General features: G+C 43.6%; 1 protein-coding gene across 3 annotated transcripts in view; it reads right to left on the bottom strand.

Annotated features, from left to right (window-relative positions):
• The window catches only part of SEMA6A (semaphorin 6A), a 115,056-nt gene that overhangs the window by 23,470 nt on the left and 75,620 nt on the right, over nt 1–15,966 (bottom strand). For 2 of the 3 annotated variants that reach the window (XM_075410713.1, XM_075410714.1), the window contains exons 13-18: nt 15,295–15,471; nt 14,438–14,578; nt 14,262–14,342; nt 12,279–12,337; nt 10,426–10,446; nt 2,434–2,598 (exon numbers count right to left, since the gene is read on the bottom strand). In XM_075410713.1, coding sequence (XP_075266828.1) covers nt 2,434–2,598; nt 10,426–10,446; nt 12,279–12,337; nt 14,262–14,342; nt 14,438–14,578; nt 15,295–15,471 — 644 coding nt within the window. The remainder of the gene's footprint in view (nt 1–2,433; nt 2,599–10,425; nt 10,447–12,278; nt 12,338–14,261; nt 14,343–14,437; nt 14,579–15,294; nt 15,472–15,966) is intronic. The other variant, XM_075410715.1, reaches the window with a different exon arrangement.

Here is a 15,966-nt window from a genome sequence, read left to right on the forward strand (position 1 = left end):
TTACTAAAAGACTGGACAGAAAAATAAAAAAGCCTTATTTTTTTGGCTGTTAGCATTATCACTGATTTATTGCTGAGAGGAAAGAGGAATATTAGGTAAATCACATGCCATCTTCAGAAAAGCAGACTTATCTGCCTTCTCTCCTCTACATACATGATACCCAAAAATCACTTTCTGGTCAAGAAAAGAAGAGCTAGGGCTGAGGAATTAAAAAAATGAGGTCAATATCTCAAACTGAGCCTAAGCAGGAATTAGGAATCTGCGTTTTTGTCCTCAGCACCCTCAGTCCCTTGCACCCTAAGTTACGGTTTTCAGTTTGGGTATTGCAGCTGCCTAAAATTCTTTCTCTGCTGAGGCTCAGCTGCTCAGAGGTCTGCAAGGTGCAGAGGAGCTCTGTGCTTAACTCACATGTAAGCCTGATCAGGTTCTAGAAAGTAACTTTTTTGCTTTGTATTTGCAGTTATTCTCCGGAATGTCTAGAGGATCAAGCTCTGAAAAAAATTGTTCAAACAGGGGCCACTTCTAAAACCCAGTTGAAGGGAGAAGAACAAATGGCAGCTTTTCCCTTTTTTATAGGAAAAGCTCATTGCTGGGACATGGCAGACAAGTTTGCATCCGCTGCTTCAGGGAATTCAAATCTTCATATTCCGTTTCCTGCCACCAAGCCTAAAAGCCAAGGCTACTAGATTAATGTTTGCCATGGCCTCTCGGGATATTTTACTGCGCCTCCTGCCTAATTTGACCAGCCTTCTCAGCTGGAAAAGTGCTTCAGGCTTCAACTCTGCTGGGCCAGCCAGGTGATGCCATTGCCTTCACGGCTGGGAACCATGAAGGCTCTTTGAGGTGAATCCTGGGGAGTTCAGTGAGAAATCCAGGATGTCCCAGGACTGTGGGAGGCTGAGTTCACAGTCTGGGTCTAGACCATTGCCAGCTGTTCATGCAGCTCTGCTGAAGACTGTTCTGCAATGTTAATGGGCTTATTGCTCCCTGCTGGAAGTCTCCACAGCCAATGCAGAGAATTCAAGATTCACTGGGTCAGACAGAGGGGATGGAGTATGATTTAGTAACCTACTAGTTTGGGCAGACAACGCAAAGCAGCGGGTCTGGCATGCCAACAGCTTCTCCAGGAACAGCTGATGCTTTTGTCTAATGAGTTTTTCATGTAAAATGCATGAACAATAGAGACTGGAATCCACATTTCAATTAATATTTTAAGTGTTTTATATCAAGTATTCATAGCAGAAAGGACTGACACTCATGTGTGTTCTTGCCCCTGGTGAGTGTCCTAACCACTCAGCAAGTGAGTTTTGCTCATACCCATCCTCCTCCTGGCCCACTGACTACTTAATTAGACCATACAGAGTGAAACATCTTCAACAAAGAAGAGATTGAAAGAAGCGATCTAAGAACACCCAGGAGAAGAATAACAAGGGCTCAGATCTCTCTAGGCAGTTAGAGAGCTAGGACCTACCTGAACCAACGTCCTCTCTTTACAAAGGAACTATTTTAACCTCTTTGAGACCCAGATTAAAAGCAGCTGAGAAAACAATGGAGTGCCAAGACAGAATGAGGGGGTACCAACATCCTCACAGTAGAGAAAAGGTTCTCCTTCTCTAAGCAAGTTCAAGTGGCAAATTTAGGTAATTCTCTGCCTAATTCTCCGAATGTATAGCAAAGGGGGACTGGAGACCAAATGACAGGGCTGTCACTTGTATTAGTCCCAAGTGTGCTAGGACTGAATTCTGGGCTGAACACTGTGAAACACCAACTAAATCCTAACTTTTCGATGCTTTAAAAACACAACAGAGAATATCTCTACACCAGCAGTCATGTCCATTATCTTTTAAAATAAGCTAATGACCTCCTCAGCCCCTACTCTAAAAGGTATTTAATGCTCAGGTCTCACTGAAGACAGTGGGACTTAGAACCCAGTGGCGAGGACTAGTGCCAGTCTTACTTCAATGGTTAAACTAGAGCAGACCTTCAGTACTTCTGTTGTTGAGAGACAGAAATAACATGAAATTAGCCCAGATCTGCTGTGCTGCCTTGAGATTTGAGACAATAAGGCAATACAAAAGCGCACCCTTAAGAACAATGGTTCTTAAGAACAAAGCCACAGATCTCCCTCTGCCAGACAACGGGAAGATCGAGTTTAAAGAGAGCTGAATCCCCACTGTCTCCCTCCTTCCCATACACATGCACAATACACTCTGCAAAGGCATACACTTCTGTTTGTTTTGTGTGGTTTCCTCAGGCAGTGAATTATCTAGGACTGAGCCTGAGATTGGCTGTTTAGTTTCAGGCTTTGTGATAAAGCTTTTAATTATAGCACAGGAGTTTTATTACATGTTACTCCGAGCCAGCTGGAAGCAGTTACACTTTAGTCCTCCCCCCCTCCCTCCTAACCACAGGACATCATTTCCAAGACCTTACCCTTCTTGTCTTGATGATTATGGGATGAAACTGCCACATATGGATCTGTATTTTCAGATGAACCAAGCGGATCCTTCCAATCCAGCATGCGTCCCCTAGCATCATAACCCTGTCGAGCGCGAGAGTCAGAAGTGGTGGTGCTTGGGACTAAGGAACTGGAGTGTCCTGTTTACATTATAAATACAGGTAGGGAAGACAAGTCTCATTAGTCACTTACCACGCTACCTCACCACACTCAGGAGTGCACGCACCGCTTTTCTTCTGTGATGGACAAACATCTTGTCTTAGGCTGAGCAACGTTTCAAAAGTCCTTCAAAGCATCGCTCCAAGGAAACAGGCGATTTGAACCTTCCAGATCAGTCAGGTGGAGAGTGTTAAGAGGTGCGCACATGCCTCAAGCTGCTGCTGAGCTCACGGTTGTGTGCTTTTACTCAACAGTTAAATGCATGCAGAAGAGGATGAGCACACTTTATCTGAGTCAAGCATCCTTTGGCTGGACTCAGTACACATGCCTGACTGACACTGAAGTGTCAGCCCATGCTGTCCGGTACTGGCTTAGTTAAAAAGCTATTTTAAAAACAATTAAAAATGGAATAACTTCTAATATGGCCGACACTGAAAGGGAACGCTACCAGAGCTACAAAATGGTGATGCCAGTGGCTCTCTACCCCGTGGACCCTGGGAGAATGAAGGACTGCCCAGCACTGGCGTGCTTGTACCGCGGCACCGCCCTCTGGACAGGAAACATGCAGGGCCCATCAGCTGCTCGCACCCTCGCCACCAGTCCTGTCTCTGCTGAGGGTCCAAAATGGCCCTAAGATAAGCATGAAACCGAACATCATTTCTGCTCAGAGTGACAGTGAAGACAACACCTTGCCCAAGAACCCATGACTCCAGCAGCTGCTGCCACAGCTTCCTCTTAGGACAGAAGTTTTGCATGCCCGTTTCACAGAATCACAGAATGTTCGGGGTTGGAAGGGACCTCTATGGGTCATCTAGTCCAATCCCCCTGCCGAGGCAGGGTCACCTACAGCAGGCTGCACAGGACCTCGTCCAGGCAGGTCTTGAATATCTCCAGAGAAGGAGACTCCACAACCTCCCTGGGCAGCCTGTTCCACGGCTCCGTCACCCTCAGAGGGAAGAAGTTCTTCCTCATGTTCAGACAGAACTTCCTAGGCTTCAGTTTGTGCCCGTTGCCCCTTGTCCTGTCGCTGGGCATCACTGAAAAGAGTCTGGCCCTGTCCTCCTGACACCCACCCTTGAGATATTTATAAGCATTTATTAGGTCCCCTTGCAGCCTTCTCTTCTTCAGGCTGAACAAGCCCAGCTCCCTCAGCCTTTCCTCATAGGAGAGATGCTTCAGTCCCCTCACCATCCTCGTAGCCCTCCGCTGGACTCTCTCCACTAGCTCCTCATCTTTCTTGAATTGGGGAGCCCAGACCTGGACAGAGTACTCCAGATGGGGCCTCACTAGGGCAGTGTAGAAGGGAAAGAGAACCTCCCTCGACCTGCTGGTCACACTCCTCCTAATGCACCCCAGGATCCCATTAGCCTTCTTGGCAGCCATTACAACTACTCTAGACGTTGTTACTGCTGTCCTGAATAAATCCGATGAGCTCCTCACTGACCAAATACACCCCAACGCACAGCAGGTTGACATGACATGCCCCGCTGGAAACACCACACAATTTTAACAGTGGTTTGGCTGGGGCAGAGATGTGTTTGTAGATTCATACGTCCTTTTCAGCTAGATCCCGAGAAGTACGTCAGCACCCAAAATGCCTGGGGAGCTTGGAGTCTATGGTGTCTTGAAAGATGGCTCCAACCTGGACATCCCAGTGACTTGGGCTGTTCCATTGCTGCTGGGGAGGAGGCACCAAAGCTCCATCCACACCACAACATTTTGACCTTAAAAATGAGCGCATCTCTGAAAGTTCGCTTTTGGCACACGCACCAAAATAAGTTGTTTTCAGCAGGACTCCAGCAGCTCTGGGCTGGTTAATTTGACATGGAGTAACTACATTTCCCTCTACCTGCTTTCCTGAAAGGGCTCATCAAAAAAGGGGGTTTTTGAAACATGCTCAAACACAAACTAACAGAATTGGATTATTCACAGATGGAATGGCAGATAATGCTTTCTCTCCAGATACCGCTGGACAGACTGACAGCAGCACTCCTTTATCCTGCCTCCTTTTTAACAGCCCTGCAAATTAATTTTCCTTCCTTAGATGTGAGTCTCCCTTGGAGAGGAGTCCAATCATCAGGCTACAGACTACCCTAGCAGGGACCCTCTGCCTGCTCCTTCCCTTGAAGTTGTTTCGCTACTGAGAAAAATCATTTAAGACTCACTGGGGCAGAGATAGAGCAACACAAGGGGCCCAAATTTAGAGCCTCACAGCAAGGGCACAGAACTGGGCAAGTAGAGACTGCTTCTGTATGCTATTTTAAATGGTCACTGGATAAGCATAAAGCTTTTGGAAGCTGTATCTCAAAAAGGCTGCTTCAGACGGCTTCTGAGGCCATCCAGCCCCAGCTCTCAGAAGTGCACAGAGCACTGATGAACAGAGGATCCCAATTTCACTCTAGCAAACAAATATCTAAATGTTGCCCACCAATGCTCCCAAGCTTTTCAATGCACCCATGTTCCATTTTATCCAGCCCTTTACCCAGCTTCATGTGGCTGAGCTACTGATGAAGTCAGCAAAAACGCTGCAGCTTCTATTAAGATGCTGCTATGATTTAAAGAAGTTCTGCTGACTACTAATCACCTTACAGAGGAAGAAAACGTCCATGCTGCTCCATATATTTTCGAGGAGAACTTTTGAATTACTGCACAGGATTATGTATGGCAGCACTTTGCACTGTGTCTTGCATAGGACGTGGACACAACTAACTCTTGTAACTGGTACGCTTAGCAGTGAAAATCGGTCAGGTTCACAGCATTCTCACAACAGAGCCAACCTTCATCTACTACAGCTGATCATCAGCACAGTTTAGCTCTGGACCTCAGGCTGAAGGCTTATACTGACAAGGTCACTGTATTTATTTTTTACCACTCCAGATACAAAGTGTGGTTTCTCCCAGCCATCTTTCTTTAACGTGGCAAATTAGAGGCTGCATTTTGTTGAAGACAGAGCTTTTGATTTCGCTCAAATAGAAAAGACAAGCCATACATTATCCACTTCTAAGAAGTTTCCATAAGCCACAGCACGGCTGGGAGCACTGGTAACACGCAGTTACATAGATGATGGACTCCAATCCAAATGTGCTCCACAGCAGTGCTGTAGCAGGTCTGCCTGTTTCCAAAAGGACAGGTAGAGGTCCACTGACTAAAAACACGTGCTCTCTTGAAACATGAATACACTGGAATGTGAAAGCTTTCACTCCTATACCATATTACATTTGTCAACTTCTGTGCTCATCCCCAAGAAAAATAATGGGACAGAGAACAGGCCTGAAAATGGAGATGATGAGGTTTCCATGTCTTCTTTTCCCTAAGGACCAAACCACAGTGCCAACATTCATGGGGTTCCAGTCTCCAAGTTAATACCCCATTCAGCAACCGTAATAATATGTACAATATTGGGTCAGCCTACAAATAGTGCTGCACTCAGCGTAAGAAAGCAATTAGTCATAGCCTGATAAGGAGGTAAAAGAGAAGAAAATCTTGCCAAGTAGCAATAATATTTAATGTCAGTGTTTGATATGCATTTATACACCCGTATCTCTGTCCAGACACTTGGAATTTAGGTGTGCTTAAAGGGGGAATTCTAAGGAAAAACCATAAGTAAGGTTAAAGAAAAACATTTCTTAATACAGTAATCTAGAGGAAATATATGCCTAAGGGACACATTTTCTGAAAAAAGATTTCCTGAACCATATGCTCGAAATACATAGAGAACTTCTTCGTAATGGAAAGCTAAGGCTTTGTGAAGATATTAATGTGTACCAGATGGTCACTACGTAGAGAAGGGTTTCACACAAATGCAAGAAATCAGTCTATTCGCTCTGTTACTGATGTGTTAGTCTAGTACACACTGAGAAACAACCTTCCACATGTAACCAAGATAAACTTTCTTCCATTTTATTTTCTGGAAGCAGGGCAGGAGCAGATTAGACCTTAACAGCCTTCCCCACTTGTTTTAGGGCTGTCTTCTGCAAACACAACTGGGCAGTGGCTGCTCCTGTAAGCAGAGCAGCCACTGGGTCCAGTAAGTGCCTGAACAGCCAGTCCTGCTGGGTGAATTTCACCTCTGAGCAGAGCAGCACCACAAGTGTATGAGCTAGTTAAGTTTCTCTCATAAACAGAGAAAAGACTGAAGTGGCAGGCAAACCAGCCCTGGCCCTCTCACACACAGCCGTTATTAAACCTTTACAGTGTGCTGTATAGTTTGCAACACGTAGTGGGCCTTTTTTTTCCATTACTTGATTTTTACCACTCTGTGTAAATAGGCTTCACTGCAATTTAAAGAGGCTTTAGCATACCTGAGATGTGGCCAGTACCTCTACGTTAATATCGGTTAATACCTACAAGTCTAAAAAGACAATACTGCCTTTGTTTTAAAACCATCCATCTGAGAAACTGCAGACACAGTGCTTTTCAAATTTCTTTGTTTAAAGCAAACATGTAAAATCCAAAATAGACACACTTTAAAATAATCTGTTTTAGATGTTTCCATTATTTGCAAAAAAAATTTCATTTGGAGTGCTGTAATCAAGTAACAGAAGGAGAGTAAAAGCACTCAGTGTCTATAGGCATGGGTAATGATTGAGAAGGGCTCCACTTCTGTAACTAGAGCTCATTCTGAAGTGCACTTGTAAAATATCAGCAGGTTTTTTCAGGTTTAAAACAAAGACAGGGATTCAATACGTATTTGATAGTTGCTCTAATACGCGTAAGTCATTAGGATCTCAGAGGTTATGATGTCTGCACACTATCCTATTAACATCTATAGCAACCTAATTAGACAATTAGAGGGAGAGGCTAAATCAATACTAGAGGGAGAAAGGACGACGGCTAGGGGGTAAAATAAGAGCCAAATTCACTAAGGACTGATGTTTCCAATGGTAGCTGAAGCTGCTTACAATTTTGCAGAGGAATCTAGCCTAATTGCACAGAATCACAGAATGGTAGGGGTTGGAAGGGACCTCTGTTGATCATCTAGTCCTTGTTTAAATATGTGGCTCTTGCATCACTTCTCTCTGACCGTCTGCAGCCAGACCATCAGCCTGCTGTCTTCTCCTTGGGTGTCAAAGGGATGCACTTGAACAGTCACCTGTGCGGACACTGCACTTTACTTGTTTACAACTGATCATGTGAGACTGCCCCAGAAAAGGGAGACCATTTGCCAAACTGAGGAGGAGGCTGATGCCAAGAATATGAAGATTAAGGTCTTGGTTCTCCTTTCATTCATGCTACATATGAGCAATAAGTCCACTGAAGTGAGCTGATTTATAGGGGAATAAATCAAGGGAATCAGGTCTTAAGACTTCTTTTGCAACTGGAGTTTCAGGTGCCTATATTTAGCCCACTGGATCCAAAAGCACCCTGAGCATTCACTTTGTTGGTATTCTGGTATATCCCAGCATTCTGAGATTTAATCTACTAAGAAATACCATTTACTTATGTATTTAACTGTACTCAATAATAATAAAATGCACCATTTACAGAACTTCAGTTTTCTCAGGAAAAAAAATGACTCAGAGTAATCACTACAGTTAGCAAACACGAGCATGTTTACTGAGACTGGTTTGCTGCCTCATGCTGGAATTTTTTACACTCCTCATGTGGAAGATCAACAGAGGTGACTAGTACACTTCCTTTCGTATTTTACTATGGTAGGTGAAAAGAAACACTGGATGTATCAGAATGAGTATTACTTCAACTAAACCCATGAAAAGAAGAGCTGGCTTGCCTAGAGATCGTATTATCAGAATGAACCTGAGGAGAAATCATCTGTGAAGACAGGGTGTGAATGGGAACCAGTGTTAATGTTGGCTCAGCACTTCTCCATTGCATCTGCCAGTAGGGTCCTATTTGAAGAGCTGGGTTAGTTCATGGAATCTGCCTGTCGGCTTGACATGGCAGGACAGTAGAATGGACCCCTTTAGTAACCTGTACTCCCCAGGACTGCAATTTCGTTCACTCTGCTGCCACTTGAACAATTTTTATACTTGCTTGGTCAGATTAAAATGTCAGCTTTTGCTAAAGTCCCTACGAATATGGGAGCTGATAGGATTCAGAACCACAGCCTCACACCTGTAACTGTGCAGCCTATAAACGCACTTGGAAGCAGGAAACCTAGGACATTTCTGGCACATCCGCACTATGCCCAGGGCCATCTTCTTTTTCTTCATGTTGAGCAGTATGGATTTTATTATTACTGTTCTTTAATTACTACTCTGTGCACTGGAAACATAGCAATTTCCAAATGAAAGAAAGTATAATCTGTGTATGCAGATGAAACCATGAGTCTTCAATAAATTACAAAGTCTCAACTTGTCTTTGATTTTGTATATTCCCTTCACTGGTTTTCATTATCATAATTTCAAACAAGTTTCACCTGCACATCTTCCATTTCCAGATAATAAACAGCACGGGGAATTCGATTTTATTTTTACAAATGTTGAACAGTATTACTGTGCCTCCAGTTATTTATATTTTGCCGTACTGAGTTGTCATTGGTTCTGCTTTGTACCTACATATTTTGCAGGCATGAGATGAAGTGATCAATTAAATGTTTATCGCAACTGCAAACTAACCTACCTCTTGCTACATTCAGCCAAACATATGGTGAATTCGCCCTAGCTCTGATAACTGCTAGTCTTGTACAGCCTGAAAGCAACTTCACAAGCAAGCTCCCATCCCACATGGAAACTTGACATTGACTTCACTGGGAGCAATATAACACATCCTCTTATCTTGTGAGTCTGTGTCTTTGTTCAGGATGTCTATAAAGAGAAACTATTGGAATATATGTTCAGGTTTGAATTTACAGGGATTATTTATTCTGCAATAATTCCTCACCAAAACATTTATTCCACACTCCAAGTACCAGTGTAATCCACTTCCAAATACAAAGAACAAAGTGGTGGAAAGTACTGTAAGCACAGATTAACAGCTGCCTCATGGGAAACTGCTACTCTAGGCTCGCAGAAATGCTCCTCCAGCTCAGGTTATTTAATTTGGTATATGAATCCATTTTTTTTTTACAGACCAGGCACCATTCAGTCATTAAGACACTGCAAGCATGGATAACATAAATGACTCACCCTAGAAGTGACAGGAACTTTCAGGAATCGAGGCATAACCCCATCTCAGCTGCCATGGGTAACGGGTTAATTTTCCTTATGGGAGATCTTTCTGTAACCCAGGGACAGTTCTGCTCCTTTCCCTAAGGTATCTCTGACTGGCTACTGTAGCAGTCATGACACCAGCCTGGACGACTCATGAGTGGGATGTGAGCTGCTATCTTGTTTTTCCTGGTGAACAGATAAGATGCATGCATCACTGTACCCAAGTGTTCCTTTGTCTGAGTGTTCAGATGAAGCATATCTTAATCATGTTTGCTGGCATGACATTAACACAGACTATATCTGACTTTAATTCAATGGAGACAGTTTGCAGGGAAGACTAGAAAAGAGGGATTTAAAATCAAAAGGTATGACTTCATCCTAGTTGTGATTAGTGAATTAGGCCCTCAAAAACAATACAAAACAAGCGAAAAATGGTAATAACTATTTGAGTACAGGAACTACTAGCTAACACAAGGATCTGGGGAGAATTTTTAGAAACACCCATAAACTGACCATACACTGTGTTGTAAGACATTTCATGATCAGGTGAAGCAGTTGAAATGTCTATGAACAAAATAAATTGGGAAGAAACATTAAATAAAACAAAAGTATGAAAATACTTGTAAGTTTAGTAAAAAGCGATTCCTGCAAAATGGATTTGCTGTCAGTAAGTAACAAAACTAAGAACTTCCTTACCATTCAGGGCTACGAAGGAATCTGAAAGACAAATAACAGGGGAAAAATCATTATTTATGTCTCATTTTTTCTTTTTAACAGTTTGCTGCTAGCAACGTTCTATGCTTCAGCTGATATTTATTTGAATGTGATTAGGACCCTAAGGACGCAGGGAAAACTAATATTCAGACATACCCAAAAACAATGTCTGGCTTTGGAAGTGTTCATTATCAGCCCTGTGCAAGGGATACCAAGTGGGAAGGCCAGTGTCCTCCCTGCCATGGCTTTCTTTGCAAGATCAAGTCCTAATCTAATGCAAGGCACTACAAGTGATGCAGTCAGCAACGGGAGTCAATAAGGAAAAAATCACATGACCCAATACCGCATGAAATAATAAGGTCAGATGGGTTAGCAGGGAGTGAAATCTACCCCTGTGCAGTGGCAAGGTTCAATGCATCAATCGGGGCTAAAGAGGGATTTAAGCAGGGTATGGGGTTTGTTGCTCTCTGCACGGGAGCAGATCTCTTTCCATGAGCACAACATGCTGTTTCTGAGTATTTCCTACCCTTCTATCATATTTAACTGTTATCAGGTATGTGCCACTCCTGTCTAACCTATTTGCTCAAGGAGAGCAGAATTGGCTGAAAAGGGCAAAGTTGCACCAGCTGGGAACTGACCTGGTTTTGGTGCTAATCCGTTTTACAGGGAGCACAGGAGGGACTATGCGCACACCTCCTTCAAAAAACTTAGAGACAGCCTAGGTAACCTTGTCTTAGGGCAGAGGTAGAGGGAGGTGTAGCTGAGATGGGGGGCATGCAGAGGCTGAAATCCTTGTACTCCCTCAAGCACAGCGATAACAGTAATAAACGGCTCTTGAACAAGGATGCACAAGGCATGAGAAGGCTCTGGATTCCTCCGGAGCAGCTGGCCTGCGCTGTATCCCACGGCACACTCTAGCCCTCCATAATTTTGCTCTGTATTCCAGAAGTAATGACTCTCTCATTGTACATTACTTCCTCAGCTTCAGCAGTTTTACTGCATCTACAGGCATTGGTGAAAACTGCGCCAAAAAGAATGTGATTCTTCATTTCATAAGGTTCATAAATAATATCTGGGGCTCAGAATTAAACCAGCCTTGGAAAGAACAGCTGGAACAATAGCTGCCCTGAACACAGATGTTGTTATTCCTGAAGGCTGAGAAATAAGCATGCAAGGTTTCTTTGCACACAGTGCAAGCCGTGCACTTTTAACCACCTCAGTGCAAAACGTAAATGTTTAAAGACTGTGTTTAAGCTTCCAATTGATGCTGTCAGTACCTAAGGTTTTCTATGAAAATTTCTTAGGCAGTGTCACCAGTGCAGACCTTTAATACCACTATGTTGTCCAGCCTGTGTGTAAAATCCACTAAGATGCACAAACTAAGTAGTTCCCACCTCTTGATCAGCATCGAAAGCTGAAGATACATTTCACTGTCTCCCTGTAGTCCATGGGAATGTAGTCCAAGGCACAGACTACACCCAGAAATCAAGCCATTTCTGTACATTTACATAAATAACCCAACCACCGTGGCTAATCAAGATAACGAACAATCAATTCATTATGTCATGGCTACAATCAGTATTCCCTGGAAGTGGGGTTTTGTCACTGCATAACTGCTTTGAAGTCCAGTGTTTGTATAAATCACACCAACTGGGCTATTTCTTTGAATACATCTAAACAACCATTCCTCTTCTGAACCCACATCACTAGCCGCAGTTGCTGTCCCTATTGTGGCTTACATTGCTACAAAAGAATGCCCAACAGGTAATGGTGATTTGAGGCATTCCGAAGGATGCTGTGACACATGGTAAATAGAGGGTAAAAGCTTTGCTTACTTTGGCAGTCACCCAGGCCATCTGTATTGCCATGTTCTATGTCCTGTTCAAATGTCAGTCTAAATAACGGAAAGAAACAAAATAGTATGAGTAACAACAGTCACAAGCACTACAGAAAGAAATTACCAGACATGCAACTGAAATAAAGCCCCGCTGTGAAACTGGCTGTTTCTTTGGCACTTCCATACAAAGGCTGAAAAATTGCAACACAGACATTCAAGTTATCACCGTTGCTTAATGATCTCTTGGCTTCTGCTGACGCTTTGTCTTTTTTACTATTACTTTTTTAAAATCCACTGCATGCCTCATTGTCAAGGGAGGCAAATAGATTCGTATTTTTTGAACTGTTAACTCTATAATATATGACATTATTAGGAACAATTATGATCCTACCTTAACTTGTCCATACAGTAGACAAGGTGCACTGATATTTTGATGTGAGAAGGAAGCTAACCAATTGGGTAGGTACTGTGCTGGGGGAGGACAACCTGCATTTCAGCAATCATCGACGTACTGTGCTGGACGAGGCTGCAAGGCGTAAGGTCTAGTCCACAGAAGGCATTCCACTGAACTCAGGGAGCTCTACCGAAAAACACTCACAGGCTTTTCTAGCTGACACGCTCAGTTTACACTCCTAACCTCTGCCTTCGATTCTGGATAACTAGTAAAGCTGTTCTTCCAAGTGCCTGTACAGTCAAAGGTGAATAACAAGAGCCCTGGAAAACCACCAACACAACCCCTTGTCTGCAATAGTTACGACCCTGCCCTTGAGGCATAATTACCCTTGCAGGCACCTCATTCCCAACTCCGTGTTCAACTGTCACCTACTGCAGGAGGGCACCTAACATTTCTGCCTCCTGTTGGCTAGTTTAGAAGTTCACCAGACACCTTCACAGTTGATTTGGATCCCCTTCCTAAGGGCTATGTGCTGGACAGAGAGTGACCTGCCTTGCTCCCCTCTGGACTGCATCACCACAAGCTGTGCTGCCTGTCTTGACTGATCTATTGAAAAACACAGAAGCTCCTTTTAAGAGTAAGGTGCAGAAGTCCCCTACAGCTTGCCATGGAAGTGCGGAAAGACTCAAGCACCTTGGGAATGCTGAGAAAACTTGATACAGACACAGGTGCCGTTTAACGTAATTCTACCAAATGTCCAGTCAGGAACAGTCCACACTCTAGTAGTAAAGCAGATACAGAGAGATATAGCTATAGCATCCCCAGTGGACAAACAATATGAATTGAAATAGCAAATCAAGAACATGACGCAAGCAGAGGGATGGTAACTCATTCATTACATACTGGACCTATACAGAAGCAGGGTTAAGCGTGGCTGGCTGCGGGTCTGTTGAGGCTGTGTGATGATTGCGCTACACTTACACCACTACCTTGAGGAAGCATAGCTGTTCTTCAGAGTGGGCAAGCACGAGATGTGCCAAGAAATGAAAGTTTGAAGTGGGTCCCGCTCCCTGCAAGGAGTCTTTAGCAACCACATTTAAACAAACCTTCACAGACCTTCGTTATTATAAAGTAATTAAATTCTACTGTTAAGCAAAGGGAGATCCAGCACTTCTCTGAATCTGCTTTACTGTGCTCTGTGATTCCTCTTAGTAATGCACAGTAAATTAGAAGGACTGGTTTTGCTTTCAGTGGACAAATTGCTTCAGTAATTTAATTTGGATTCTATTGCCTCTTTAATCAGCTGTGATGGCTCCAGTGTGGGCTTGTCCAGACATACCCATCTAGTTCCCTCCTTTCAACAACACTCGGACCTTAGTACAGCTCTTTCATTTTCTTCTTCCTCCTCTTTCAGCAGTTACCAATCAGCTGAGAGTTCACACCAAAACAATTTGTGAGACATTTCAGAGGTGAATGCGGATAAGGTGGAAACAAACACTTCCCACATTTTTTCTTCCCTAAGAGCCCCACGTTTCATGGCACCACCACCAAAGCTTCACAGCCCATCCAGCCAGAGTCCTTCCTCACCTGGAGCTAAGCACCAGCTGCATGCACGCCCCGCTCTCCTTCACCCATCCGCAGTAGGGGTCTCTGGATGCTATGCAGGCCCTTCAGAAAGAAGAGCACAAGGTGGCATTCGTGAGTGCTCCCGCCTTCCCCGTGCCTGGCACGTGGGCTTCTGACAGCCACCAGAAAACACGTACTTTTTGCATTTGCCGTGACGCTCGCAACGTCCCAGGGGAACCTTGATGACACAGGTGGAGAAGGCAACGTACAGGGCGCTGCTGGGCTTGTCAAGCTGCATGCCCACTATCCGCTTCTCCTCAACACCGTCATAGCTGCACCTGATGTGAAAAAATGTAAAATAAAGGTATAAATGAGTTCTGCTGGGAAGTCAGATGAAAACTTCATGATTCCTCAAGCTGAAGAAACCTCCCCAAAAAACTCCCACAAAAAACCCCTGAGAAAGGTAGAACTGAACAAGCCTAGGAAAAAGAACATGCAACAGCCACTAAAACCACTGCCAGACAGATAAACAAGTATTAAAAATGCACAGGACAGGGGCATAAAAAGCAGAGAGAGACAGCACACCAGACAAGCTTTCTGAGGGCCCTTCACTTTTTGTGTTTATTCTTCTCCAGCACTCAAAGTAACTGAAATTTCTGCATGATTACGGCCCTCTTCAAAGCCCCCTTAGGCCTATTTAAGGAAGGCTGAAATGCAGGAAATTTCCCTTCGAGAGCAGCTTGCTGGCTGTTGAGTTATTTGGAGAGGAATCAGGTTTTTTATAGGATAGAAAATTAATCTTCCTTTGTAGAATTTCACTTTCAATTATCCATCAACTGCTGCATAGGATCGGCTGTTTTTTACATACGCTGAATAAAAAGTACCTTATTGCAACGTAGAGACTGATAAGCAGACATCCCCTCCTCAAACAATTTAAAATTACTCAAAAAACTTGGCTTCTCTAACCACTTCCCTTTTCGGGGGACAACCTGCTCTCTGGGAAATCAGAAGTTCAAAGTCACCCATACATGAGTACAAAGAGTCAGATACACACTTTTCAGGATTGTAAATGTTCATCTCCTCCAGGAAAAGGCTATCATTTAGGAAACCACTGTTTCCTGTCCGTGCCAAGAACTTCAGGATGATTCCCTTCTCTGATCCCAAGAAAACCACGGTGTAGTTCTGATACGGCCCAGCAGCAGAGTCCACGGCAATTTTGGTCAGGCGGTATCTAGAATAACAATACAGCATCTTGCATCACTTGGGATTAGATTGTCACTTACTTTATCACTTTTTCCACATCAGATAACTGCGTGGTAGCCTTCTAGCAACAATATAACATATTTAAGCACTTTTCCTAGCTGAATAACCCAGTAAGTCAACACAGACTGTACCAGTTTGGCTCCACAAATGGTGGGGAATTTTCATGTGTTTGTCTGCACATCCGTATTTCCAATAGCTAGAATAAGCGTTTGCGGAAAGCTGAAGGGGTGCTAAGAGTCTGAGGCCATTTAGGAATTATTGTTCCAATCAAAAGCAAACTACTAGCCTGGTGACTTCTTCAGGCAGCAAAAGAAAATCAGCACAGTGAAATTTTTTATTAATTCCAAGCTCTGCCACATTAAAAGTAGCAATAATGGTAACTGATCAACATTCAACTTTTTTGGCAGGAAAAGCTGTCTGGGTGCAATAGTGAGATACTAAACACCATTTTACCTCACAAAAA

This window comes from Opisthocomus hoazin, chromosome Z, assembly GCF_030867145.1.
Source record: "Opisthocomus hoazin isolate bOpiHoa1 chromosome Z, bOpiHoa1.hap1, whole genome shotgun sequence".
Taxonomy (NCBI): domain Eukaryota; kingdom Metazoa; phylum Chordata; class Aves; order Opisthocomiformes; family Opisthocomidae; genus Opisthocomus; species Opisthocomus hoazin.